General features: G+C 59.5%; 1 protein-coding gene across 1 annotated transcript in view; it reads left to right on the top strand.

Annotated features, from left to right (window-relative positions):
* Window positions 1-3,594: 3,594 nt before the first annotated feature.
* IQSEC1 (IQ motif and Sec7 domain ArfGEF 1) overlaps window positions 3,595-25,741 on the top strand; it is a 115,409-nt gene continuing 93,262 nt past the window's right edge. Inside the window, exon 1 of the mRNA XM_062200607.1 lies at window positions 3,595-3,939. Coding sequence (XP_062056591.1) covers window positions 3,872-3,939 — 68 coding nt within the window. The 5' untranslated portion in view covers window positions 3,595-3,871. The remainder of the gene's footprint in view (window positions 3,940-25,741) is intronic.

Genomic DNA, 25,741 nt, shown 5'->3' on the forward strand with positions numbered 1-25,741 from the left:
GACCCTCATAGTAGACAGTGGGAGAAGGGCCTGGGGACTGGGAGATGGCTGGAGTGGGCACATAACTACCCAGAGCGTGGGGAGAGGCCAGTGTGTGGCCCCTGCTCCTCTGACTACTGTGTGCCCATTTCATGGATGAGACTCATGGGCGAGGAGTGGTAGCTCGTCCTAGAAGTAGAGGCAGCTGGTAGAGGGTTTCCCAGCATCCAGACCACAAACAGCCCACCGCAGGCAAGAGCAAGAATTCCAGCAGGACCCCAAGGCTGCCCTGAGGCTCACACACCCTCACTAGGCTCCCAGCCCAGGGAAGCCTCGTGCCCCTGCACAAGGGCCTCGCCCGTTGCCCCCTGACCCCTGCTGTGGCTGCTGCCTCCCCCAGGTGTGCACAACCCCTAAGTCATGTGCAGCCCCGATGCCAAGTTCACAGTGGCATTGGCATCTCCCAGAAAACACCTCTCCTTTTCTTTTCCTGGTTGTCAGTGCCATCAACCCTAGCAGGCTGCATGAGTCACTGGGCAGAGGAGGCCTGGGACCATGGGGCCGGGAGGAGGGGAGAGCTATGGGTGCAAATATTTCCACGCAGACCCGCCCTCGCTCCCCCTGCCTCTTGCTGTGGCTCCCAGTGTCCTCCAGGCGAAGGAGGAGGAGAAACAGTCCCCGAGCGCCACCAGCACCCACCAGTGCCAGGGCTTTAAAAAGAAATGATGCTGGGCACTCTCCCTGTTCTGGAAACCCGGGTGCTCTCTGCACGGGCCAGCTCGTGCTGCCCTAAGATGCTGCAGTCTCCCGGCCAGGGTCACACAGTTTTGGAGGTTGGGGATCTTATGCCCATTTTGCAGAGAGACCTGAGGCTCAGAGATGTGAGAACGCGTGTAGCGCTAAGGGAGCCACAGACGAATAACAAGTCTGTCCCGTTCTCAAGAACAAGCCACTCGAGGGTACAGAGTGGCGGAGCGTGATAAGTCAGTGTTTGGTGTACCATAAAGCGCTTGGTGCCTCAGTTTCTGCACCTATAAAATGGAAATAATGGAATCTAACCCCTGCTAGGGCTGCCTAGAGCTGGGAGAGGATGTGCGACTGGGCAGGAAGCCCCGCCCCCAGCCAGACCACCTGGCTCAGCCTCCGCTGTGTGGCAGCCTCTGCCGCCCTCGGTGCCCACACGCTGTGGCAAGCACACGCAGGCCTCCAGCCTGGACAGGAACGGTGGCTTCCGGAAGGGGCCACCAGGGCCTTCTGAATGCGAGTCTTCAAGGGTCGTCTCCACGGAGGAGGATGTGGGCGGTGGCTCACGGGTCAGCAGCTTCCGGTGTACCCCCACAGCTTTCCTACGATCTCAGAAGTCTCCCCTACCCCAGCCCAGCCACGGAAGCAGCCTTGCGAGAGCCAAGAGCTTGGAGCAGCCATCATGCCCATCGTTGTGCCTCAGTTGTCCCATCTGGAAAGTGGGTGGAATGAGGCCATGGCATGATGCCATTGGAAGGGAGGGGAACACACTGGTCACAGCCACAGCAGCGAGGTGCAAAAGCTTTAGGCCCAGAGGTCCCACAAGGCGCTTGGGCCCCTGGTCCTGGAGGCTTCCTTTCTAGCCTTACCCCAAAATACACTGTCTCTGAGGTCACTTCCAGAACCAGAAGTGCCACTCACCTCTCTACGTGTGTGGCACAGAGCAGGCATGCAAGGTGCATGTGACAAATTCTCCCAACTGGGTGATGAGTGTGGCTGGGGCTGAGTTCATATCCCAGGGGGTCTGCCCCAGAGCTTGGAGGTATAGGGCCCAGGAGATACAGGGAAGTGGAGCCTAGTGGGCAGCCAGCATGATCCCAGGGTAGACATTCCTCAGATTTGTGCAGGGCACGGCAGGTGGAAACCTGGGGGACCAGGGGATGGGAAGGCTGGGAGGATGCTGCAGTGGGGACGTCGCTGTGGTCACCTGGAGCTCACCTGCAAACCTGAGGGACTGGGGCCAGCCCAGACCAGTCGGGAGTGAGTGCGGAGATGGATGGATGGGCGAGCGGGGGAGGGACGGGGTGGATGAAGGGAAATGGGTGGATGAATGGGAAGTCGGCCGAGGGCACAGCTGGATGGACGAGAGGAGGCAAGGGCAGGAAATGTGCCTGGGTGATTGAGCGCGTGCAAGGTTGGCTGGGAGGCTGTGGGCCCCTGGGGCGGGGTCGGCAGGAGGCTTTCCCTCCCAGGAGGACTGTGCAGAGACGCGAGGCCAGCACACGGGGTGACAGGGGAGTTAGGCTAAGGGAGTGTTTCCTTAGGTCAGGTGTGGCCCGGTGGGATTGGCACACTGAGAAGGGAGTGAGCTCCCCATCACTGGAGGTGTTCAAGTTGCGAAGGAACCCCTCTGGCAGGTGGGGGGTCTTGCTGTGGGCTCTGCTTGTCTCGTCTGATGACAAGGAGGGAGCCGTTCCTGAGGTCCCTGTCCTGCTTTCAGACCAAAAGTTCTCTCCCGACTGAGGGCAGCTGCGCATCTGTCAAGCTGTAGGCATCCGGCTGGAATCTGAGACAGAATTCCCATTCTGCGCAGGCCAAGGCAGAGGTTCCACCAGGGACGGAGCCAGGCCTGAACCAACCCCCCGCCACCGCCCCGAGAAAGGCGCTCAGGGGCCTGGCTGCAGCCTGTCTCTGCCTATGGGCCAGTGTCGCCCCAATCGGAGCCGGGGTGCCTACTGGACAGGGCAGCTGTCCGCCACGCCCGGCCCCCCCCCCCAGGTGCCAGGCTCTGGGCCCACCTGCTCTCCTGGGGGACTTCCTGGGGGCTGTGGGTGGGGAGAAGTAGAGCCTGTGACTGTTGACCTTGAACCGTGAGTCAGTGTCCCTGGGGGCCCTGCCCGGGAAGCCCCAGCTGCCTGCTCTAGGCTGGGCCTGGGAGCAGCTGGTGGGAGCGAGGGGCGGGGGTGGGGTGAGGCTCAGCTGCCCAGAGGATCCCCAGCCCTTCAGCCCACCCCCACTGCTGCCTCTGGACCCTGATGTGGCCTCACCTCCCACCTCTAGCACCTCCCAGTCTGTGACATCCCCTGTGTGTGCCTCAGTTTCTTCCCATGGAAAATGCAGTGAGTGGTGAAATCTGCGTGTCGAGTTCTATGGGAGACGTGGGTACGTTAGCTGTAAACCTGGGGGGAGGGGCAGCTGAGTCCCAGAGGGGCCAGCTCCACCCAGCACCCCCCGGCACAGAAGTGGCCTGGCCAGGGCTGGGAACTGTCCCGAGGGGCAGCCCTGGTTTTGTTTTGTTTCTGTTTTTCTTTTTTGTCCAGCCCAGGCGCTCCCCGACAGCCCCTTCTCAGTCCTGGTCCCTGGGTGGGCCGGGCTGCGGCCACGGGGTGGTGTTGGGTTTAGGCCTCTGGGGACCTGGGGGAGGATGTGGGCCCGCCCTCGCCTCCCGCCCGCCTTCCTCCCCAAGGCTGCCTCTCCTGTCGCAGGCCAGCCTCTGGACGCACAGCCAGCCCAGCCCGGGGCTTGGCTCTCCCTCACCGGGCAGACGCCCCTCGCTGGGCCCGCCCTGCGTGACTCACTGCTCCCCTGGCCCACGGCCACTGCTCTCTCTTGGCAGGAGGCAGGCGTAAGATTGTGCAGAAGCCACGGGGTCTGGTGTGTGAGAGCTGCTCGGCCAGAGAGTCTGGAGCTGCCGGACAGGACCAGCGCGCACGGGCTGGCCTGGGGACAGCCAGGCTGGTGGCTCAGACCTGCGGTGACCTCTGGGAGCCAGCGCCTCCCCGGCCCCTGGCTTTTGGGCTCTTTGTTTCTTCTCACCACCATGAAGAAGGAAGTGACCTGAGCGCACACCAAGACAGCCGCCCCCTGCCGGGAGGAGACCTGGGGCTGGGGTGGCCCCTGGGCCACTCACTCCCCTACCGCGCCAGGGATGAAGGGGGATGGCAGTGCCGTGTGGAGCCTCATGTGGAAGTACTGCATCTCTGTGAGGACCCTCAGGTACCAGGGGACGTGGGGCAGCTCCGACTGGAAGACCGGGCTGGCTGGGTGGCCCAGCTGTCGGAGGCCAGGGAAGGAGCAGGGATGGAGCGCAGGAAAGGCTGTGCCTGGCGTCCGTGAGGAAACTTGGCAGTGCCTAGTGGGGAGGGAGGCAGGCGAGCAGAACAAGGGTCAGGGCACGTGCTGGCGTCCGGGGGAGCGCGTGCTGGGGGCAGGTACAGTACGCACAGGTCCGGCGTCCGTTACATAACACGCTGGCCCTGGGCACAGCTGTGCGACCTTGGCCCTGCTCCCTCGCCTCTCTGAGCCTCTTCCCCATCAGAGAAGCGGGGCTGCAGCTCTGTCTCCTGGCGACTGTTTCCCGTGAACATGGATGGCAGTTACCGCGCATCCCAGGCTCAGACACCTGGTGCCCAGGCGTGACCCTGGGTCTCGGCGTTGTCAATGGTGCGAAGCGGCTTCTTCATCTCAGGCCAAAGTTTCCCATCTACAGATCCCTTTGGGCTGAGGGTGAGGGTTCCGTGAGATCACGTTCAGTCTATAGGGTGGTCCTTGCTGTGGTCGCTGTGCCCAACGGCTGGAGGAAGGGGGAGTCGCGGGGAGCAGGGTGCCGGCCCCCACCTGGTATAGCCACAGCCGGTGCAGCTGTCAGAGGATTCGGGGCAGGAAGCAGGAAGCTGTGTGGCTGGGTGTCCACACGTGCAACTCGGGATTGCGCAGGCGGTGTTTGTGTGTGTGAGGGCTTAGGGCAGCCACCTATTGGGAAAATACCCTCAGATTTGGATGCCACCAGCAGGAGTCTTTTTTTTTTTTTAAGGGGAAGTTTTACACTGGGTAAGGGATTGGAAGATTCCCCTTCCTTCTCTCCTCCCTCACTCCTACATTAACCCTAACCTTCCTCCCTTCCTCCCCACCCTCCCCCCGTCCCTGCCTGCTTCCCGAAGTGTTTGTGACAGCTTGCAGGAAATGCCTACAAGAAAATAACTACTTAAACATCAGGACCAGTAAAAGCACAGTCTGGAATAGGATGCCATGATCCAGGGTAAAAAAACAAACAAAACAAACAAACAAACAAAAATTGTGGCACTTCCTGGCGGCCAAAGGGAAAGGGGAAACCCAGTTATACAGGTCACTCTCACTGTAGTAAGAAATTGTAGTTACGCTGCTGAGCAAGAGGCTCCGGGGCTCTGGGCCTCGGGCTGGGTGCTGGACCTCGGGCTTGGACAGGTTTGGGTGGAGCTGGCCAGGCAGTGAAGCCTGAGGGTTCTCCTGGGCTGGGGCTGCCGGCTGGCAGAGGGAACGTAGAACGCTCACCCCCACCTGGAGTGAGTGAGCGCCCACCTCTCCCCCGCCCAAGCTCTGGGGCAGACCCCCTTGATGGGAGGCTTGGAGGTGGGTGAGGCGGGCGAGCCCTGGGGCCAGCACCCCGGGGGCTTTTCCCTGTCACCACAGCTGGGTCTTCCTGCATCTCATTTTCTCCTGAGGTTTCCCGGGAACTGGCACTCTGCAGACCCAAGAGTTGTTGACAGGATGTGGCGGGCCCAGCGCCGAGCTGCCGTGCTGGGGCCAACCCCTGTGCCTCTGAGCTGCCGTCTGCCCTTGCGGTCTCTAAGGGTCCCAGCAGCTTGGCCTCTCTGTGCCTCGGTTTCCCCCTCCAGGCACACAGCCGCCCGACGGGGCTGTGGGCAGAGCCTCAGGTGCTCACGGGCTGTGTTCTCTGAGTGTGGCCATTGGAAGCTCTGAGGTGGCCACGGGCAGGCCATCCCTGCGGGGGTGGCCTGAGCAAGGGTGTGTGGCCGCCTCGCCAGCATGGGTGGAAGGGCAGCTGGGGTGGGTGTGGGCACCCTAATTGGCACTGCGGTTGCCCCAGACCCACACTTAACGCCTATAAGCACCTGGCACCTGTGTGTTTAGCTGGGGAAGCAGGGGCTCCACTCTCTCTGGACCCCACCCCATTTTGTCGGGGGCTCCAGAAAGGATGAAGGCCAATCCCAAAGTTAGAATGACAGACAGCAGCCAGGGCAAGCCCTGGGCGGCATCCCAGCCCCCCACGCCCCCGCCCCAGCTGCCAGGCAAGCCCTGAGTCAGCAGGACCTGCGGCCCGAGGCAGAGCTGGCGGCAGCCGCAGGGACAAATTGGAGGGTTGCGATCGGACAGCGCATACTTTCCCACTTGCGTCTTCAGATTCCCCTGTGTGTGAGCCTGTCCCCCTGGCCGGGTCCCACTCCCATCTGGAGAAGCACGAGTGTGTGCTGGAGCTGTTGCCGGCGCGCCTGCCGGCCTTGGCACTCTGCCAAGGCGCTCAGTGCTAGGGGCAGGGTCCCTGGAACTGTAGCCCCGGGTTGCTGAGAGGGGCCGCCCCGGCTCTGGGCCATCTCCTGGACAGAACAGCTCAGGAACTGGACACACCGGGGTCCGAAGCCAGCCACGGTAGGTTGGAAATGTGCAGTCTTGGGCAGGTTGCTAAGCCTCTCTGGGCTGCTTCCCGGCCTGAGTGGGGAGAGCCATGCCAGTGGGGCGGGCCTCTTGGCATGAGGATCACTGGGTCATGCTGTCGTGGCATATCGTGGGACCCTCCCCCTGCCACCCATCCCTGGTGCATCTGAGCCTAGGGGATTGTGGTGGTGGGGTGGGCAGAGTGATGAAGTAGGAAGAACGCAGGCTTTCAAGAGAGCGGGCTGAGTTTAAACCCAAGAGCAGCCCCTTCCTCCTGCCGAAGTGACCTTAGCCACATCTGAAGCTTAGTGACACCATGCCTGTAAGCCACCCGGGCTTGGCAGGTGCTGTGGAGGTGTGGCTGTTTGTCCTTGTCTGGGACAAGGTCATAGTTGGCAAGGGTGGCTGTGACCCTGAGCCGGCTCCTGCCGCCTTGACTGGCCCTTTCCCCGGTCACTCTCCTCGGGACCCTGACCCCCTCCAAGGATTTCCTGGGGATACTGATCATCCCCCCAGTAAATCCTCAGCTTCTCACTGGCGGGTCAGGCAGGAAAACTGCTTTAGCACCTGGCATTATCTGGGGAGGAAGAAAGATGGCTTTGTGCCTTGAGTGCCAAGGGGTGCCTGAGTCTCCACTGGCGGGGCAGTCTGTGGTGACACACAGGGTCAGCGTGCTGAGCCAAACAGACACTGCCCCTCCCCCGCCGAGACGGCCTCTGGGCAGGAGGGCTGGGGAGCAGCTGGCAGCTGGGCTCCAAGATCATCCAGGCGGCCTCTGGGACCATTAGCCATCTGATGCCCCGTAGCGGGAGGCTTGCAGGGCTCCCTCCGGGGACAGGGTGCTCACTGCCTCCCAGCCTGGGCGGGCCTGGGCAGCTCCGGCACAGGGCAAATCTTTCCTGCTTGGAGCTGGCAACTCCCTGTGATTCCACAGCCACCCTCTCCACACGCAGTGGGTGGGCCTGCCCTGCACGCCGGGTCCCCAGCCCATCCGCTGCCTTGTCCTGGGACAGCCGCAGTGGCCAGGACACCCTGCTACTGAGGACAGGGTCACCAGCCCCCTCCCCAGCCTCTGCCCCTCGCCGACATGCAGGGGCCAGAGCTGCGAGTAGGATGGAGCAGGAGACCCCTTGCTCAGGCCTGGCCCAAAGCACAAGGGAGGTTTTTCCTGGCTGCTGTCGCCTTTCGCACCTGGCTGCAGACCCCTCGCGCTGCCCAGTTGTCTCCCAGTGCCCCGCCCCCGCCACTATCGGGTCCTTATGCTCTGGACCTGGCCCTGTGCCAGCTGCTCGGCGGGTGTTTCCATGTGCGGCGCTGTCCCCCAGCCTGGGAAGGAACCTGAGGCTGGAGGGCTTCTGGGAGGAGGGGCCATGGCAGAACAGCACTTGGCTACGGAGTCTGTGGCTTCGTTGGTGTGAAATGTCCGGAGCAGGCACAATGGTAGGGATGGAAAGTAGCTTAGCGGGTCCCCAGCTGGGTGGGGTGGGGGCTGAGCGGATGGAAATGCTGAGTGGAGATCCTGGTGATGGTTGGCATCTCTGGGAATACAGGGAAATCACTGGGTTGCCCACTTTTCACAGGTGCATTGTGGGACAGGTGAATTGTATCTCAATCTAGAAAGGCAAAGAAATTAAAGACCAGTCTGGGGAGGCGGCCTTGAGTGGAGACTGACTGGAAGGAGCGAGCTAGCAGTCCTGGGGAAGCAGGGGTCCCGGCAGACGGCACGGCACATGCAAAGGCCCTGAGGTTGCAGTGTGCCTGGCATGTGTAGGGAAGGAGGGAGGAGTGTGGTTCCTGCAGCTGGCAAGGCCGGACCCTGGTGAGGGCGATTCGTTGGCTGGGCTCGGGGTGACAGGGCAGGGTTTGGAGGGAGAGGTGATTCTTGTTTTAAGGCCATTGCTCAGGCCACTGTGCAGAAATGGGACATGGAAAGGGAGGTGGGGGACCAGTCGGGTGGGTGGCTGCTGTCGGCAAGAGCGGGTGTGATGGCTGAAGCCCAAGGCAGGAGACAGAGTGGCCGGCGATAGCAGTGGGGATTCACACAGAGCCGGGCTCACTCCAGGTGGGGGCGAGGAGAGGACTCGCTGGGCGAGGGGCCTGGACGTGGCCTGCAGGAGTTGGGGTTGGGCTGGGCAGGGGGCCTGCAAGGTGAGTTGGGAGGGGTAGGTAGGTTCTGTGCGCAGCAGCCTCAGAACACCTGCCTGAGGGTTAAGGGGACAAAGCTGCCCGGCCCCTCCCACCTCGGGTCCCATTTGGGCCACAGCTACTTTGAGGGTAAGTAGGACAGCCTCTCTTCAAGGCCACCTGTCGCACTGTCTTTGTCCTGCTGGCCTGGACTGGCCCCAGTGCGAGGGTAGCGCCCAGGCGGCCAGAGACCAGCCGGGCCCCGTGCCCTGGACGCAACGGCCCCGCCTAAATGCGAGTGGCCCCGAAACGCGATCGGCCGTGGGAGGCTGGCCAGGAAGGCGGTTGTATTATTTATGGACTGGACCAGTCCAGCGAAGCCGTTAGGACCTGCCAGACCTGGAAGGAGCCCCCTGGGCAGTGCCCGGAGGCCCACTCGGGGGGGCAGGCAAGCGTGCAGGCAGGTGGGGGCCCTGGGGTGCCCGGCACCCGCTCGCAGGAGGTGTGGCTTCCTGGATGCTGACCTAGCAGGGAGCGGGCAGGAAGTGAGACGTCAGGACCTGCCGTGGGGAGGGCCTGCCACTTGCCTGCGGGGCCCCCTGGGACTCTGCCCTGGTGGACCTGCACTCCTTCCCCGGGGAAGCTGTGAGTACCTCTGCCTGGCCGGGGCACCTGGGAGGGGCTGGTGGCTGTCCTGGCGGCCTGCTGGGGTGCGGGTCTTGGGAACTGCCGTCTGCGTTCTCGCTGCTTCTCAGGGCTGTCTTCAGCCTGTTTCTCATGGCCCTGAGCGCTTAGGGGCCCAACCCAAAGCCCAGGAGCCCCACATCCCCTCCTCCCCTGCCCTTGCAGCTGCTCAGCAGGGCAGCCTCAGCCCCAGGGACACGTCCCGTCACCCTGGCACGTAAGCCCAGAGCTGGGCCCTGCCCCTCAGCCCACCTTGGTGGCTGCAAGTGTCCGTTCCTTCCCCGTGGCCCTCACAACCACCCTGGGGAAGCAGGGACTCTGGACCATGCCCATTTTGCAGCCAAGCAAACTGAGGCCCCAGTTGCCCATGGCAGAGGAGCAGAAGCTTCCCAGCCCTCGGGGTTCCCACCTGCTGTGGTCAACTCTGTGCTAAGATGCTGCCGGTGGGCGGGTCTCCTCCCCACCCCCCACCCCAGCCCCGGCCATTTCCTGGTCTGGGCGTGTCCCTGGGGCTCTCCACCCCCTACTCTGTAGCCTGCTGACAACTCCAGTTTCTTTCTGAAGAAATGTAGCTTGGCCGTGGGGCCCCAGTGCAGTGTGTGTGGGGGCGGTCTCGCGGTGGCAGTGTGCCTTGGAATTCCCCCTTAGTAAGGGGGCGGGAGGCCCAGGGTCTTCTGTGCCCCCCGAGTCCTGCTTCCCCCTCTGAGCTGCACAGCCACCCTGGAAGGAGGGCACATTCCTGTTGGTTATGTGGAAACCCAAGCCCAGAGAGGTGGGGACGTGTGTCGGGTGTCACACAGCCGGCGGATGTGGCGCTGGGGCTGGACACAGAGTGACTCAGAGCCCTGCATGGTCACCCGTCTGGGGCGGGGACCGGGTGACTCTTCTGTCTTCCTCGTCGCTGGGTCGCTGTTTTTCCATATGTCCTGAGGAGGGGACTGTGTGTCCTGCTGGCCTCTGGGAGCCGGGGCTGGGGTAGGGGAGGCTCGGGGACGGGAGGGAGAGCGGCCAGGACTGCTCTCTGAGCGCGGCTCTGTGAAGGCATTCCCGCATCCATCCATCCATCCGGCTCTGGGATGACTCCAGTGAGCCAAGGGACGGAGGTCCTAGGAGCGTGGAGGGTCAGGCTTGGGGGTGCAGCTCGGAGCCCAGGGCTCCAGGGAACACGCTTGGGGCCTGGCCAGGTGCACAGCAGGCCTGTGCCCAAGGCCTGGTGCAGAGCATCCCAGGGGAGGGTGGAAATGATGTGGCTGGGAGCCAGGACAACTGGGCCCCAGAGCAGGTGCATCTGCTGTGTCCACCCCCTGTGAAATGGCCAGGAGGGGTCAGGAGCCCTTCAGCCCTTCATGATCCCCCCCCCCCCAATCATTCACCCACTTACCCTTTCAAAGGTGCACCTGCTGTGTCTCACAAAAAGGTGGTAAAGAAACCGAATGTCCAAATCTCTTGCTCTCTGGATGTGGGGCAGTCAAACCATACACAGCTAAAGCAGCCCAGAGGTCAGCCGTGATGTGCCGGTGACTCAGGGCCAGCAGACTGACGACAGGGCGAGAGAGTGGCCAGATGTGTTTTATTTTAACAGATATGAGTGTCCTTCAGAAAATCCATGGAAAATGGAATTTAAGTTTATTTTGGGGGCCATTGATTTGTCTGGTGGGTGTCACCTGCAGCACTAGCATGCCACATGGGCTCTGGTTTGAATCCCGGCTGCTCCACTTCCAGTCCAGCTCCCTGCTTATGCGCCTGGGAAGGCAGTGGAGAATGGCCCAAGGGCTTGGACTCCTGTGCCCACATGGGAGACCAGGAGGAAGCACCTGGCTCCTGGCTTCAGCTTGGCCCAACCCTGGCCATTGCGGCCATTTGGGGAATGAACCAGCACATGGAGGACCTCTCTCTGTAAGTCTGCCTTTCACAATAAATAAAATACATTTAAAAAAAAGATTATTTTTTAAAAAGATTTATTTTGTCTATTTGAAAGGCAGAGTTAGGTAGAGACAAAGAGAGATCTTCCATCTGCAGCTTCACACCCCAAATGTCCACAATGACGGGGGCTGAGCCAGGAGCCAGGAGCTTCCAGGCCTCCCAGAGGGTTACAGGAGCCGTAAGGACTTGGGCCATCTTCTACTGCTTTCCCAATCGCATTAGGAGGCAGCTGGATCAGAAGTGGAGCAGCTGGGGCTTGAACCGGTGACCATATGGGATGCCAGAGCTGCAGGCCAGGATTTTAACCCACTGAGCCCAGAACTCCATCTGAGTCTCCCACATGGATGGCAGGGGCCCAAGGGCTTAGGCCATCTTCCTTCTGCTTTCCCAGGCACATTGGCAGGGAGCTTGATTGGAAGTGGAGCAGCTGGGACTTGAACTGGTGCGCACATGGGATGTTGGTATAGCAGGCAATGGTTTAATCCACAGAACTACAATGCTGACCCCCCAAAATAAGTTTATTTTGATGCAAAAAAAAAAAAAAACCTAACTTGAAACCTATACATGGTTTCTTCATATTGTACATTTCCCATGCCTTTGTTCTTCATGCGTGGTGTCTGTACGAAACTACCTGGAGGCAGCCGAGCAGGTGAGCGTGGGCCGGGCACCCACCCCGCAGCCTCAGCTCACTGAGGCCTTCCTGGGCAGGGCTGCTGGGAGGCCCCGGGGCCCTGGAGAGTGTTTGGGAGGGCGGGGTCGTGAGCCCCACCTGATGGATGAGCAGACCGATGTTCCGATGTTCCACGCCGGTGTGACCACACAGCTCCTGGGAAGCCGAGGGCACCAAGGCCAGGCAGAGCGTGCGTCCAGGCTGTGCGCGTGCAGCATCCAGGGAGCGCTGATGCGGCTTTCAGCTGGGGCCTGGGCCCCAAGGCCAGAGGGTGGGACTGTGGGGTAGTAAGGCTGCAGGTGAAGGGCCCAGACCACGCCGTGGGCTCACTTTTGCTACCTGCTTAGCCATGTGACCTCGGGTGTGTCAAGCCTCCTCTCTGACCTCCACATTGTCTGTAAGGGACCCTTCTAGTAGCAAGTGACAAAAAGAAAAACATCCAAACCAAAGAAGCGTCAGAAGAAAGGGAGCTTCTTGCCTCATGGAACCAAATAGTCGGGGTGGGGTGGGGAGAGGCATGAGCTTCAGGAACGGCTGGATCCAGGCTTTCGTCACCTGTGCGTCCCTCCCTCCTGGCTTCACTCAGAGGCAAGTCTCTCCATGTGGGCCTCCATGGCTCTGTGCCTGGTGAGTAGCGGATGCTCTGAAAACATCGGCCCTCTCCTTCCATGTGGTGGTCACCAGCTGTGCGACGGGCCTGCTGCAGGGGCCAGGCCGCAGAGAGCAACACGGTTTCGGTCCTGGGGAAGTTCACAGAACCCAGGGGCAGGTGGGGCAAGAGGAGAGGAAGTTGCCACATAGGGCAATGGGGCTGGAAAGGGGGTGAGCTCTGAGGAGCAGCATCAGGGTGCTCCCCTGGAGGGCTTCCCGGAATAGGCCACTGTTAAGCTGGGTTTTGAGGATGACAGAGGAGTTGGCCTGGGGAATGGCTTCTAAAAGTTCATGGAAAAGAGAATAAAAACTTCAGTTTATTTTGGTGCAAAATGTTTGAAATCCTTGCATTTTTTTTTTCTTTCTAAAATACACATTTCCCATGAGTCAGGTTCAGGACTCATACACAGAGGGGCTGATTGGGCTGGGTTCTTACAGTGCCTGGTGAAGCTCAGAGGTTGGGCTTGGTTCTTGGACCTTGCGGGGGGTGGGGGTCACTGGCCTGCATGTGGGTGAGGAGGGAGAATGAGCACTTAGCAAGCGCCTGCTGTGTGCTGGATGCTCCATCTGCTGCCTCGTTGTGCCCCCAGGGGGTGAGCCAGCGCGGCCCAGGAGCTTCTGTCAGGTCCGGGAACAGACCAGCTGTTCGGGGAGTCACTGCAACACGTCTCCCCCAAAACTTAGGCTTCAGGACTCCCGAACTGGCAGGGCTCTGGGGAGGTCCCCAGGTTCACATGTTGCCACACCTTCCCAGCAGACTGGCCACGGCCACGCCAGGTGTCCGCACCGGCTCCAGAGGCTCATGTAGTAAAACTGACAGGGGCGTGTCCCAGCTAGGGGCTGGGCGTGAGGTGTGAAGTCAGCGTGGGCCGGCTTGGGTCTGAACCCCAGGCTTGCCCCAGGGTACTCACAGGAAGTCGGGCTGAGCCGGTGGGACTCTAGGGACGGCGCCCCCTTGTGGTTGCTGCGACTCCCTGCAGCTCCTCTTGCCTCTGGGAAGTGAGGATGATGTGATGCCATGGGGATTGCATAACGTGTGTGGGCGTGGCCATGGTTTAGCCTCGGGCCATTCATTGGCAAGGATTGTTTCCTCCAGGGAAATCAATGTGTCACGTTGGATCTAGCTTTTATTATTATTTTTTTAATTGCCAGTTTTGCAACCCTGGACTTGAGCCACATGGGATGTTGTTGGGTCCCCTGGGGCTGGGCACAGAGTCCAGAACCATGCCAGCGACTCAGGAAATGCACCTGATGAGGTCAAAGTTGGAATTTGGGGAATCCTGATTCTATGCAACAAAGTTTATTGAAGAGGCACTCTCCCCTAGGGGGGTGGGCAGAGTTTGGGGGGGGGGAGAATCCTGGGGGAGGTGTTGCTGACCCCTCAGAGTGGTAGGAGAGGTCTGGGGGCTCCCTGGGGAGGGTCTGGAGTGTGAGTGAGGGCTGCGCAGCGGAGAGAGGGCAGAAGCTATGGGTGTGGAGGTGGCTGCTGTGGATCCAGACCCCAGGGTGGATTTGGGGAGCAGCAGTCAGCATTGGGTGGTCTGAGTCTGGGAAGAGAGACAGCCACAGTCCAAGCCACAAAGGGGGGGGGAGGGGCCTGGGCCCTGAGTGCCGGCCCCTTTCTGTGGGCACAGAGGAGCTGTCGGGGGCTTCCAAGGAGGGAGTTGTGTTAGCAGGATTCTTTTGGTTGCAAGTAATAAAAAGATAAAGATAATGCTAAGAGAAAAGGCACCCCTGACTGGCTAAAGCCAGATGCTGAATCTGTTGCCTTCCGTTTCTGGAATACACAGGGCTGCAGGTCCGGTTGGATGCAGGAGCTCAGACTGTAGCTCCGGGCATCGGCCCCTTCTCAGGTCTCTTACGGCCTCTGATCCTGGCACAGGGTGTGCTCACAAAACAGACTGAGCGTGGGCCACACGCCCGTCCCTGGGCCAGGGACGTGGGGCCCTCTGACGGTCACACTTGCTGTTGTGTTCCGTCCTGGAGTTGGCTGATAAACAGTAGATGGGCTGAGAGTGGAGGAGGGGGTCCCCCCAAAAAAACTGGGGTGTCTTTCCAGAAGCAGGAGTGGAGGCTGGGCAGGCAGACACGTCCTGCACCCCCACCAGCTGGCTGCCACGCTGGGTGACTGACACACGTCATACACCCCGCCAGCCCTGTGGCATGGCGCTTGTTCTGATCCCTATTTTCAGATGAGGCTTTGGGAGGGACAGTCATTGCTGGGGTCACGCTGAATCCTGAATCTGCTGCACCCCAAAGCCCGGGCTTTTCATGGCTTTTAAGGGGAAGCCTCGGGAGCTGAGGTGGGGACAGCCTGGCAGGGGACTGTAGCAGAGGAGGGGACCGGACAGTGGTGTCTGGCAGAGGGGAGGGGTCTGGTGAGTGCCGGCTGTGCCGCTAGATCTCCTAGCTCTGATTGTCCTGTGCTTAATCAGAGGGCGAGGCTGCTGGTCTAAGAGCAATACTTAGAGCCCCACATGCCACACATGCATAGTCACTCTGTGCCCCTGCTTTCTGCTGGGGGCGGTCTGGGCCCGGAAGCTGGAGTTACCCAAGCTGTGGGCACCCAGAGCATTTCCTGGGGGGGGGGGGATGTAGTCAAAGGGAGGGGCTGCCCCTCTGGCACAGGGCCAGGGTGGGGACCGGGTGGGGCGGGGAACCAGGGAACCGGCCACTCCTCACTTCCCCTTTCAGCCCTGAGGTTTCCAGGGCCAGAGCCCACCTCCCTGACGATGTCACAGCCTGTCTTGGCCCATCCTGTCCACACCCTCATTGCACAAAGGAGAAGCTGGGGCGGTCAGGGCACAGTGCACCCTCAGTTCACTGTCACCGCTTGGGGGAGGGGTCTGACCATCAGGGCCCAGTCCTAGAGAGCGGTGCCTGCGCCCTGGGCCGTCACTGGGCCCCTCTGGGCCTCCGTTTGACCTGGATCACAGAAGGGCCAGAGGAAGGAGCCCTCAGGGGGAGTCTGGCCCGGGGCTGGCGCCCCACAGCCCTCAGGACTCCTTCCTGTGCGGCTGACCTTGCTCAGCCACCACTTCAGTGTCCTGGAGGTGGGAGCGCCGCACACCCTGCGCGAGGCTGTGGGCAAGCCACTTCCCTTCTCTGGCCTCAGTCATCTAATCTGGAAAGTGGCCCAATAACCAGCATCCCTTCGTACACGAGGGAGGGGATGAACCCAGTGCTCAGGTCACGGGATGGAATGTGGATGTGGGCTGAGTGTCTCATTCCCACGGGGATGCAAGGTGTCCCCTCCCCACACAACCCCCGCCCCTCTGCTGGGGGACCACTGAGAGGGTTGTTCTAATGATTCACGCAGCCAGTGTTCCCCAGGCACCTACTGTGGGCCAAGCCACCTGGGGCAGGGGAAGACCAGAAACAAGTGCGCAGACGATGGAGTGACACTGTCGCCCTGAGGGTGGTGACACTGTTGCCCTGCGGGTGGTGAATCCGGGTGTGGTGGGGTGCGACTCTGGGAGGGGGTCAGCGGGGCCTGTGAGGAGAGGAGCTGAGGATAGAAGGAGGGGCCAGCAAAGATGGGGGTCCAGCCTGGCAGCAGAGGGAAGAACAGGTGGACAGTCCCCTCGGGATTCAGCTCCAAGGGACAGAGGGGCCCGGGGCTTCCTGCAGCACCCACTGTGGGGGAGGGTGTCTAGGGAGGCTGGACTCTCCTCTTCAGACAGGGAAGCCCAGGGTCAGTGTTGGAGAAAGTTTTCATTTGCGGAAGGCGGGACTGGCTGAACCCCCCCGTCCCTGCCCCCTGCCCCTAGAGCTGTAGGACAGAAAGGGGCGATGTCACCCAAGGGTGACAGGTGGCAGCAAGAGACAGGGAGAGGCAGCTGGACTCAGCCCCAAACTTGAGATGGCTTAGAACGACTTAAGTCACCACCTTTCATTTTCAAGTTCAGAGGCCTAGAAGGGCACAGCCCCAGCCCTGCTCAAGGCCGTGTGGTCCTGACAGGCCGCTGCCCCTCCCTGGGGCTCTGGCCTCCACCAGAGCTGCCAACAACACACTCAGTGTCCCCTGCTACCTGTTAAGCATCTGCCTGTGCCCGGCACCGCCAGGCCTGTCACACCACTCACTGCTACCTGTGATGCTTTGTGACATCGCTGGGGGCCTGCTGGGTTCCTGGAGTTTGCCGGGCGCGGCTGAGACCTGGTGTGGAAAGAATCCGTAGCCAGATCAAGGATGGGTTTGTGCTGGAAGTGCAGGCTATGTGTGTCCGAAAAGAAAGAAAAATCAGGTGCGAAAGTCCTAAAGACGTGGCTCGGATGCCATGGATGCTGGCCGGCTGCTGGCTGTAACCGGCAGACCCGAGTGCCCTGCTCCGCCCCAGGGGTGTGGCTTGCTCCAGCCCTGGTTACACCCTCGCTCTGTGGCTGGTTGAGGAAAATGACAGTGAGGTTAAATCTCTGGGCCAAGTTTCCCCAGTGATGTCAGAGGCGGGATTCCAGCCCAGGCCGGGGGGAGCCAGCACCGAGGACAGCTGTGAGGCCGGCACGCCTGCTCCGTCAGCCCCGCTCCACGTGGCACTCCGCGTGGGGGGGGTTCTGTGAGGGTCCTTCACAGAGCTCGTGGGCTCGTGGGTGAAAAGATGGGTTGTGTTGGTGCGAGACATTTTGGAAATCCATGCATAGTTACTTCCCGATGGGCACTTTCTGTGAACTTTTGGGATTCCTCATATATGCATGGACTCAACATTTTGTTTTGTTTTGCACCAAAATAAATGTTTTAATTCTGTGTTCTGTGACTCTTTTTGGCATCTCCTGGTAGAAGTGTACTCGCTCTTCTCAGAGCCAGAAGAACTTTGAGAAGTCACCCGGCGCCCTCCCATGGAACATGGGATTCTCGCTCAATATGCTGGGGGCTGCAGGCCAGGGCGTGAGGAAGGGGTGCGGCCCCGGGAGCAGGGAGAGACGAGGACTCAGCTCCGCACTTAAAGCCTTGTTTCCTCTGCGAGTGCACCTGCCCTGGAGCTCCCAGGCACCTGCTTGAGTCATCCTGTTTGGGGGCAGGAGAGAGAGGAGGGAGGGATGCAGGGGCAGCCCCGGGGGCTTGCGGACCACGGACACAGTGAAGTTCTTCGAGTACCGATTGTGTGTCGCGTGCTAATGTGTACGTGAGGACCGTCTTGTCTAGTTCTCCCAACAGATCCCATGAAGCAAGAGCATCGGCCTTATCTGCAGATGGAGAAATTGGGGCAAACCAAGTGATTGGCTCCAGTTCCTTGCCAGCCAGAGAGTGGCGAGAGTGGCGGCATCAGAGCTGGGCTCTCTATACACTTAGGGGCTTGACCCGCCCCGTGGGTGGCCTGGGTGGAAAGAGACCCCCATGTTTCCCTCTCCCTTGGATGCCAAGCTTGCCCACTGCCCTCTGCCCTCCTCTTGGGTAGCAGCCGGCCACAGCTGGTGCCCTCACTGCTCAGCCATTGGACGAGCAGAGTGGCCTTGGGCCGGGTGTGGGAGATACCCCCTCCCATCTGGATGCTGCCTGTCGGCTGAAGGCGTAGTCCTTTGCTGCCAGCTTCCCTGGCCCCATCCCCCAGGGGCCTGTACCTCCCATGGAGGCCCTGGATCGCCTGAGGACATGTGGCCCCTCCCCACCCCCATCCTGTTCTCATGCAGCCTCCCCTGGTACATGTGGTTGTGTTTTGAAGAAGGGATGGCCACCACCTGCAGGGCAGGAGCTAAGAAGCTCACATTGGGAGGAGGACAGGCCTTGGCCAGGGGCACTTTGAGCACGTATCCCTTGCTCCTCGTCTCTCTAGGACAGGAGACAGTAGCAAGCTTTGTAATGTTTTAGCACAAATGCACTGCAAGACGCGGGGCTGCGGGGCTGCTGCCCACCTAGAAACCTGTCTGCCCATGCTGGTCCAGCTTCTGCCCCACGTGCTTAGCCGGCAGGGCCATGGGGACTGTGCGTGGCTGTCTGTGTGGCAGTTCTTTTGTGCTAGGTGGCATACCCACAAGACGCAGCGGCTCAGGGCAGCCATGGTTTGTGGTTCCGCCTAACTGTGGGGGTTGGGAGTTCTGGGCCACCCTGCAGATTTCACTGGGCTCACGTACTCGGCTGGGCTCAGCAGGGTCAGGCGGGCTGGCAGGTCCAAGCCGGCCCCACTTGCAAGTGTGCCAGTGGGTGCTGGCTGTCGCCTGGGCTCCCCAGCTCCAATCCACACATGATGGTCTTAGGGCAGCGTCCCAGCAGTGGAGGTGGGAGCTGCAAGGGCACACCCATCACTTCCAGTACATTCTGCTGGCCAGAGGGGCAGGGGGAGAGTCCCACAGTGGAGGGGTGGCACCAGGATGCGAGGAACGTGTGGCTGAATCTTGTGGGGGTGGGCTCTGAAGCCACTGTCTCCCTGGTGAAATGACCATAGGACGTCCCCTCAAATGCCTATGGGCACAGAGAGCCCGGTGTTGTATGCACCACACAGCAGGGCCTTGTCCCAGCCTCCGAAGCTCTGAGCCACCAGTGGTCGTCTCCATCCCAGGTCACTGGTAAGCTCCCAGGGCCAGGCTGCCCACTGTGACCTCACTTCTGCATGCCCCAGAGCTACACCACATACTCGGTAGCCATGCAGGCCAGAAGGCCAGAGAGGGCAGTGAAGCGCTTGGCTGCCCAGCCAGGTTCTTAGGGGCTGCCCCAGTCTCCATCTGGGCCCGGGATAGCCCTGGATTCCAAGTAGCTCAGCTAAGGGGCGCTTGAGGGGCCCCGGGTCTGCTGGTGGTCAGCAGGCTGACCCTCATCTTGCAGGGACTGCTGAGCTGGGGCCTGGCCTGCAGCCTCCCTACCGGGCCCTTCCTCTCTGATCTTTTCCCTCCCCAGCAGGAAGCCGGCAGCCACTCCACTGTACTCCCAGGCTCTCCCAGGCAAGGAAGGAGGCCTCTCTGTCAAAAAGTTGGAGTTACACCCCGTCCTGCCCCCATGCACACAGGTCCCCCATGTGGGGTTCCTGTCCATGACCGAAAGACCAGCAGTCAGCTACCAAAAGCCTGCTGTTGTAGGAATCCCAAGTCTATGCATTTGATTCTTCGTGCCCGGTGTCTGTTTTGGTTTGAAAGATGTTCATGTGTGAAACAGCGTTTGTTTGGTCTACCAGCAGCGCTGGGCGTGCATATGGGATGCAAGATCCCTGAAAATAATTCAGGGCCTCCCAGCGTGGAAATCTCCCCAACTCTCCCAGAGTTGGCCCTCCTGAGCAGGCCCCAGCGTGGTGGTGGGTAGAGGCCACCTCGCAGGCTGCGTTTTGTGGTAGGAGGTGAATGAGTAGGGTCCTGCCCTTGCTACCACGTCCCTTGTCCCTGCAGCCCTCGCTCCACAGCCCTGGCCTCCCCCGTGCCCAGCTGCTGGTGCAGAGCCTGCTCTGATGAGCAGGTGGCCCAGCGGGTGAGACCGTGCCCTCTCCCAGCCCGGGCTTGCCTTGGTCCATGCTGCCTTGCTATAACAAAGTGCCCAGGACCGAGTACTTTCTAAAGAACAGAGGTTTATTTGACTCACAGTTCTGGTGACTGGAAAGTCCGAATGGTGGGCGGTGAGTGGCCTCCCTGGCTGCACCACACTGGTGCTGAAGTGGGAAGGAAAGAGGCAGGTGCAGAAGGGGCCGGCCACCCCGGTGGCCTCTCTTTATAGCAGCCTGCTCTCCCAAGAACCAGCCCGGCCCTGGAGAGCTACATTAATCCCTGCAGAGGGCCAAGCCCATGACCTCATCACCTTCCACTAGGCCCCGCCTCTTAAAGACCCACCACCCTTCAGTTCTGTTCCTCTAGGGTGAAAGCTTCCAGCACATGAACCTTTGGGGGACAAACCACATCCAAACCACAGCAGGGCCTTCTAGGCCTCTGGGCTCAGCACTCAGCCTTCTGGGCTGTGTGTAGACAGAATCTGACTTCCGTCTCACGCTGGGGAAGTAGGGGCAGAGAGCAGCAGGACACCCATCTCTGCCTCCCAGGGCTCCGGATCTAGTAGGGGCTGGGGCGTGGGTGATGCTGAAGGGGGTCTACTTCAGGGGTGTGTGTGCCTGCTTCGAGGTCCTTCCCCTTGCACACAGTAGGTACCAGTGTCTGCTGAGTGAATGAATGAATGAGGCTGTGCAGATGAGTCCCTGCCGTCCCCTCAGGCCTCGGGCTGTGGCTTCTCGTTAGGCGGAGGTACCCCTTTGGGAGCTCTGTTCACACCTTGGTCGCTGCTGCCTCCTCTTTTGGGATCCCTGGATTTAGCCAAGGGCCATATAATCATTGTTCTTGTATTTTTTAAAGATTTATTTATTTATACTTCAAAGGCAGAGTTAGAGAAGGGGATACAGGGAGAGATCTTCCATCCACTGGTTCGCTCCCCAAATTGCCACAATGACTGGGCTGGGCCAGGAGCCAGGAGCTTCCTCCGGGTCTCCCATGCGGATACAGGGGCCCATGCACTTGGGCCATCCTCCACTGCTTTCCTGGGCCATTAGCAGGGAGCTGCACCAGAAGAGGAGTAGCCAGGACTCGAACTGACGCCCATATGGGATGCTGGCACTGCAGGCGGCGGCTTTAACCTGCTACACCACAGCGCCGGCCCCAGAAGCTCTCCTTTTAATGTGCCAATTCTTTAAAAGTTGTAAGAGTTATTTTAAAATAATTCCAATCCTAAAGAAGAGCTTCAAGAGTGAAATAAAACGAATCCTGCCCCATATACCTTTCACCCAAATTCGTGATTATGAGTATTTCACCAAATTTTGCTGTCTCTCAAAACCTCCTTTTTTCTATTTAAGAGGTCACTGCAGACACGGAATGTGATGGCGTTTTCCCCCAAAATAATACATCAAGCATGTATGTCTTCAGAACAGGGACATCTTACATAACCACGGTCCCATACTGGCAGACAGCAGATCTCGCGTGGACATGCGGCTGGAATCCCACATACAACTCCGAGCTGCCTGTCTCCCGTAGTCCCAGGAATGTCCTTTGCATCAAGGTCTTCCCCTCAGTCTGAGATCTCCCATCACATTTAATCACCATGTTTTCTTAGATCTTCATCGAGGCAGAATTTGCGTGCTATAAAGCTTGCTCATTTTAAATGCACAGTCTGAGAGTTTTTCCTACATCCGTAAAGTTGTGTGACCACCAGTGGTTTTACATGAACTCATTTCCGTCACCCTGAAAAGACACCTGGCGCTCACCGGGGCTCCTGCACCGTCCCGCCGTCCCCGTCCCCTCCAGCCGCAGCCGTGGCCCTTCTGTCTCCACAGCGGTGCTTTCTGAGAACTTCCTGGTCCTGGCATTGGTCGTGTCTGGCGCTCTTCCCTTGGCGTGGGCTTGCGGGAGCTGCAGGTGCGGTGCGGTGGCTCCGGCCTTCACCCCTTTGGCTTGCTGAGTGACAACCCATTGTGGGGACTTGTCTAGTTTAGTTAACCACTTGGGTGGTTTCTGTGTGTCCACTTGGAGAAGCAACACTGCACACGCGATTTCACACCTTCCCCACGTGCATGTGTGACTTGCTCTCTCTCTCTCTCGTTGGTATCCAGGGCAGAATGGCTGGGTCAAGTCGTAACTCCGTGTTTAACTTTGTAAGCCCCAGCCAGGCTGTTTGCCCAAGTGCCTGGGTCTTCTTCGCCTTCCTGCCAGCGGTGAGGGAGGATTCGGATCCCTCCACACCCTCCCCGGCATCCGGCATCCATCACCGTGGTCCGTGTTTTGATTCCAGCCCCGCTGGTGGTGTGCAGTGGCCTCTCTCGGTTTTGATTTGCATTTCCTTGGCCTTGGAGCACCCACCTTTCCTGAGCTTCTTGCCTATTCACGCCTCTCCTTGAGTAAAATGCCTGCTCCAAGCTTCCCCCCACCTTCACGTCGTGCTGCCTCCTCCTTGTTGAGCATCCGTGAGTCCCTCATAGCTGTCTGTGATGTGCAGATCTTGTCGCCCAGTGCATGGCTCGTGCCATCCCTTCCTTGATGGTGTCTTTTGAAGTGCAAAAGCTTTTGATTTGGATGCGGTCGGATCTATTGATTTTTCATTTTCTTGCTTGTACGTTGTGTCTAAGAACTCCTTGCCCGACTCAAGGTCGCAAAGATTGGCTCCTAGGATTCCACTGAAGGGTTTGATGGTTTCGGCTCTTCCCCGTGGACCTCGGATCGTTCCGAGTTGATTTTCGTGTACAGTGGCAGGTCAGGGTGCCAAGGCCACAGCCAGCTTCCCCAGCGCCGTTTGTTGTAGAAGCTTCTTTCCGATGAATCTTTGCACCTTTGCCGAATGATTTGATGATACCTTTTTCAAATGTGCTTTTCGTGGAAATGAAAACCCTCCCCCATTCTCAAGGAGGCATGTTCCCAGCTGCCTGGATGATGCTCCAAATGCGAATTCTGCTGCCCGCCGCCCGTGGTGGCTGCCTTTCCAGTCCTGTTCGGGAATGGGATCCTGCAGTTTAGTGGCATTCGCAGTGTGCAGGGTTCTTGATAAGCAGAAGGGCAAGCCCAGGGCAGGGTCTGCCGCTCCCCTCTCCCCCACCGCCCCTCCCAGTAGAGCAGCCCCTAGGGCCAGCTCCTGCCCTTCCTCGGCCTCCTGCTCCCTCTGAGGTCTGGGATGGTTCGGGGTTCTGGAAAGGAGACGGAAGAAGGAGAGGAGATGGAGAGCGACCTCAGCAGACAGGTTGCTTTACTGAAGCAAAGAGGGGCGACAGTCTGTTCTTGCAGAGAGACTGAAGAGACCATGCACAGGGGGCGTAGGGCTGGGCTTGGATCTGGCTGAAGAGGGAATCCACCGCCCGTGGGAGGGGCTTTGCAGCTGGTGGGAAGAAGGGCGTAGGGGGCTTTTAGAAGCTGCTGGGAGGCCGGCGCCACGGCTCAATAGGCTAATCCTCCACCTTGTGGCGCCGGCACACTGGGTTCTAGTCCCGGTCGGGGTACCGGATTCTGTCCCGGTTGCCCCTCTTCCAGGCCAGCTCTCTGCTATGGCCTGGGAGTGCAGTGGAGGATGGCCCAAGTGCTTGGGCCCTGCACCCCATGGGAGACCAGGAGAAGCACCTGGCTCCTGCCTTCGGATCAGCGCGGTGCACTGGTCGTGGCGGCCATTGGAGGGTGTCCACTCTGCCTGTCCAAAAAAAAAAAAAAAAAAAAAAGCTGCTGGGAACTTTCCTGTTATCTGTTTCCCAAGCTGTGCCGTGCAGCTTCTCTGTGCCAGCTGTTGCCAGCTGTTTGGCAAGGAGTCTGGGGGAGGTTGAGCTCGGTTCCTGCATGGAGGGTCCCAACAAAGAGGCAGGAAATGGAAGGTAACGTCTTGTGAGCTTTGTGGCCCTTTGCTCCTCACCTGTGGCGCAGCGACAAGCATCAGGCCCCGTCCTGCCCTTGGGGACCTCTGGGCAGGGGGAGAGCCCCATCATGGAACCTCATGGCAGTTGTGAGTTTTCTCATTAACAGTTAACGGGGCTAGAGCGTCTGCCGTGTGCCTGTTTGCACCACTGTCCATGAGAACCAAGAAGAGATGTCCAGAGATGATATTTGCGGAGTTGATTTTAGATGATGGATTCGGCTAGGAGTGCTTATCTATTTGATGGCTGAGGATGGTAATTCATCATTATGACTTGTGCATCTCTTTTAAGGTCTGTAGCCCATCTGTATTTCTTTTCCTGTGAACTACCTCGTTAAATCCATTTCTATGGTTTTCCTATTGATTTGGAAGAGCTTTTTATATGTGGAAGACACCATGGGAACAGTATGTGCAAATGTACAGTGGCGCAGATAGAATAGTGTGTTCAGAGGCATCAAGCCTGCTGTGACTTTGGGAAAGGCAGCTATAGATGGAGCCAGGCAGGGGAGCAAAACCTAGATCCGAATTCTGGGCTGAGGAGCTTGTATTTTATCCTGCAGGCCCTAGAAAACTATGGAAGAACTGTGAACAAGGAGGTGATGTCATCGGTATTTCTGAAAATTGCTTTGAATAAGACTAACGAGAGGGAAGATCCAGGAGGGAGAAATAAGGCCCGGAGCTTCAAATATCGGGCTGATGAGCGTCTCCTTGGCTTGGTGGCCAGTGGGAGCCACAGAAGGTTCCAGGTGCTGACCCTGGGGGAGCGGGAGAGGCGGTGGGGACAGAGAACTTCCTGTTCCGCTTGCTGCTCTGCTGGCTGCTGGCTGCTGTGGTGGAGGCAGGGCGGGCTTGAGGCCAAGGCTGATCTCGGGTAGGGCAAGCGGTTTTGTTTCCCAACATGAGGCTTTGCACCCACAGATGTCTCAGCCCCACGTGGGCGCCCAGTGCTGTGTCATCTGTCCCTGCTCTGCAAGGCTGACCTCCGACCCAGACAGACAGACGGGATGGTTGCTGGGGTAACCTAGAGAGGAAATGTGAACCAGGAGTTTCCAGGCCGGGCAGTGGCAGTGGGAGTACAGAACAGGGAACAGCGCGTTGGTGAGCCCGGGAGAGGGAAGTGGGGTGGATCGGAGACGTCATCCGGGCCAGCTGGCCCTCGCCTCTGTTCCCACCAGTCCACGCCTCTCTGGGAAGGTTCTGGGGCTGGGATGACCTGGATGCTGCTCTGTGTTCCTTGTCTGTTGGGTAACGGGATCTGGGGGCCAGGAGGTCACACTGCAGTCAACCCAATCCAGCATTGGGACACCCTGGACTCCCAACTCCCTGCTCAGGTTCAGAAATTGTTCTTTCAAAACCAGAACTACAGGCGTGTAGAACAAAAGCCATTTCAGTGGAACATCTCAGCAAAGAGCCCGCCTCCCTCCCACCCCACGCCCCATGCCCACACCCGTCCCCAGGGCACGGCTGTCCCAGGTCACCTGACCTTTGCCACTCACCAACGAAATGTGCCATTTGCCCCTCAGCAGCCTTGTGGAGACGCCACGTTCTCTTTGGCAGCTGTGCGGGCTTCCATCCCATGGCTGTGGCAAGTCCCTCACCGGTGCACTTTAGGGGCTAACAGTACCTTGGTAATTGTTTTTATTCACTTTTGAAACATCCCGTGGGGCAGGTGCTGTGGTGCAGCCGGGTGAGCCCCCTCGGGATGCCCACAGCCCACATCGCAGTGATGGTGCGAGTCCCGGCTGCTCTGCCTCCGTCCAGCTCCCTGCTAATGCACCTAGGAAGCAGCAGATGGTGGCTCAGGGACTCAGGCCCCTGCCATCCGTGTGGGAGACCCGGATGGAGCTCCTGGCTCCTGGCTTTGGCTGGACCCAGCTGTAGCTGTTGGCGCTGTTTAGGGAGTGACCCAGTGGATGGATGATGCCCCTCCCTCCCCCCTCCCTCTCTCTGTTAGTCTGCCTTTCAAATAAATAAATCTGAAAAAGAGTAAAACATTATAGATATTCCTCTTATAAAGGGGTTGCTTTCCCATAACC

Source organism: Lepus europaeus, chromosome 9, assembly GCF_033115175.1.
Source record: "Lepus europaeus isolate LE1 chromosome 9, mLepTim1.pri, whole genome shotgun sequence".
Taxonomy (NCBI): Eukaryota; Metazoa; Chordata; class Mammalia; order Lagomorpha; family Leporidae; genus Lepus; species Lepus europaeus.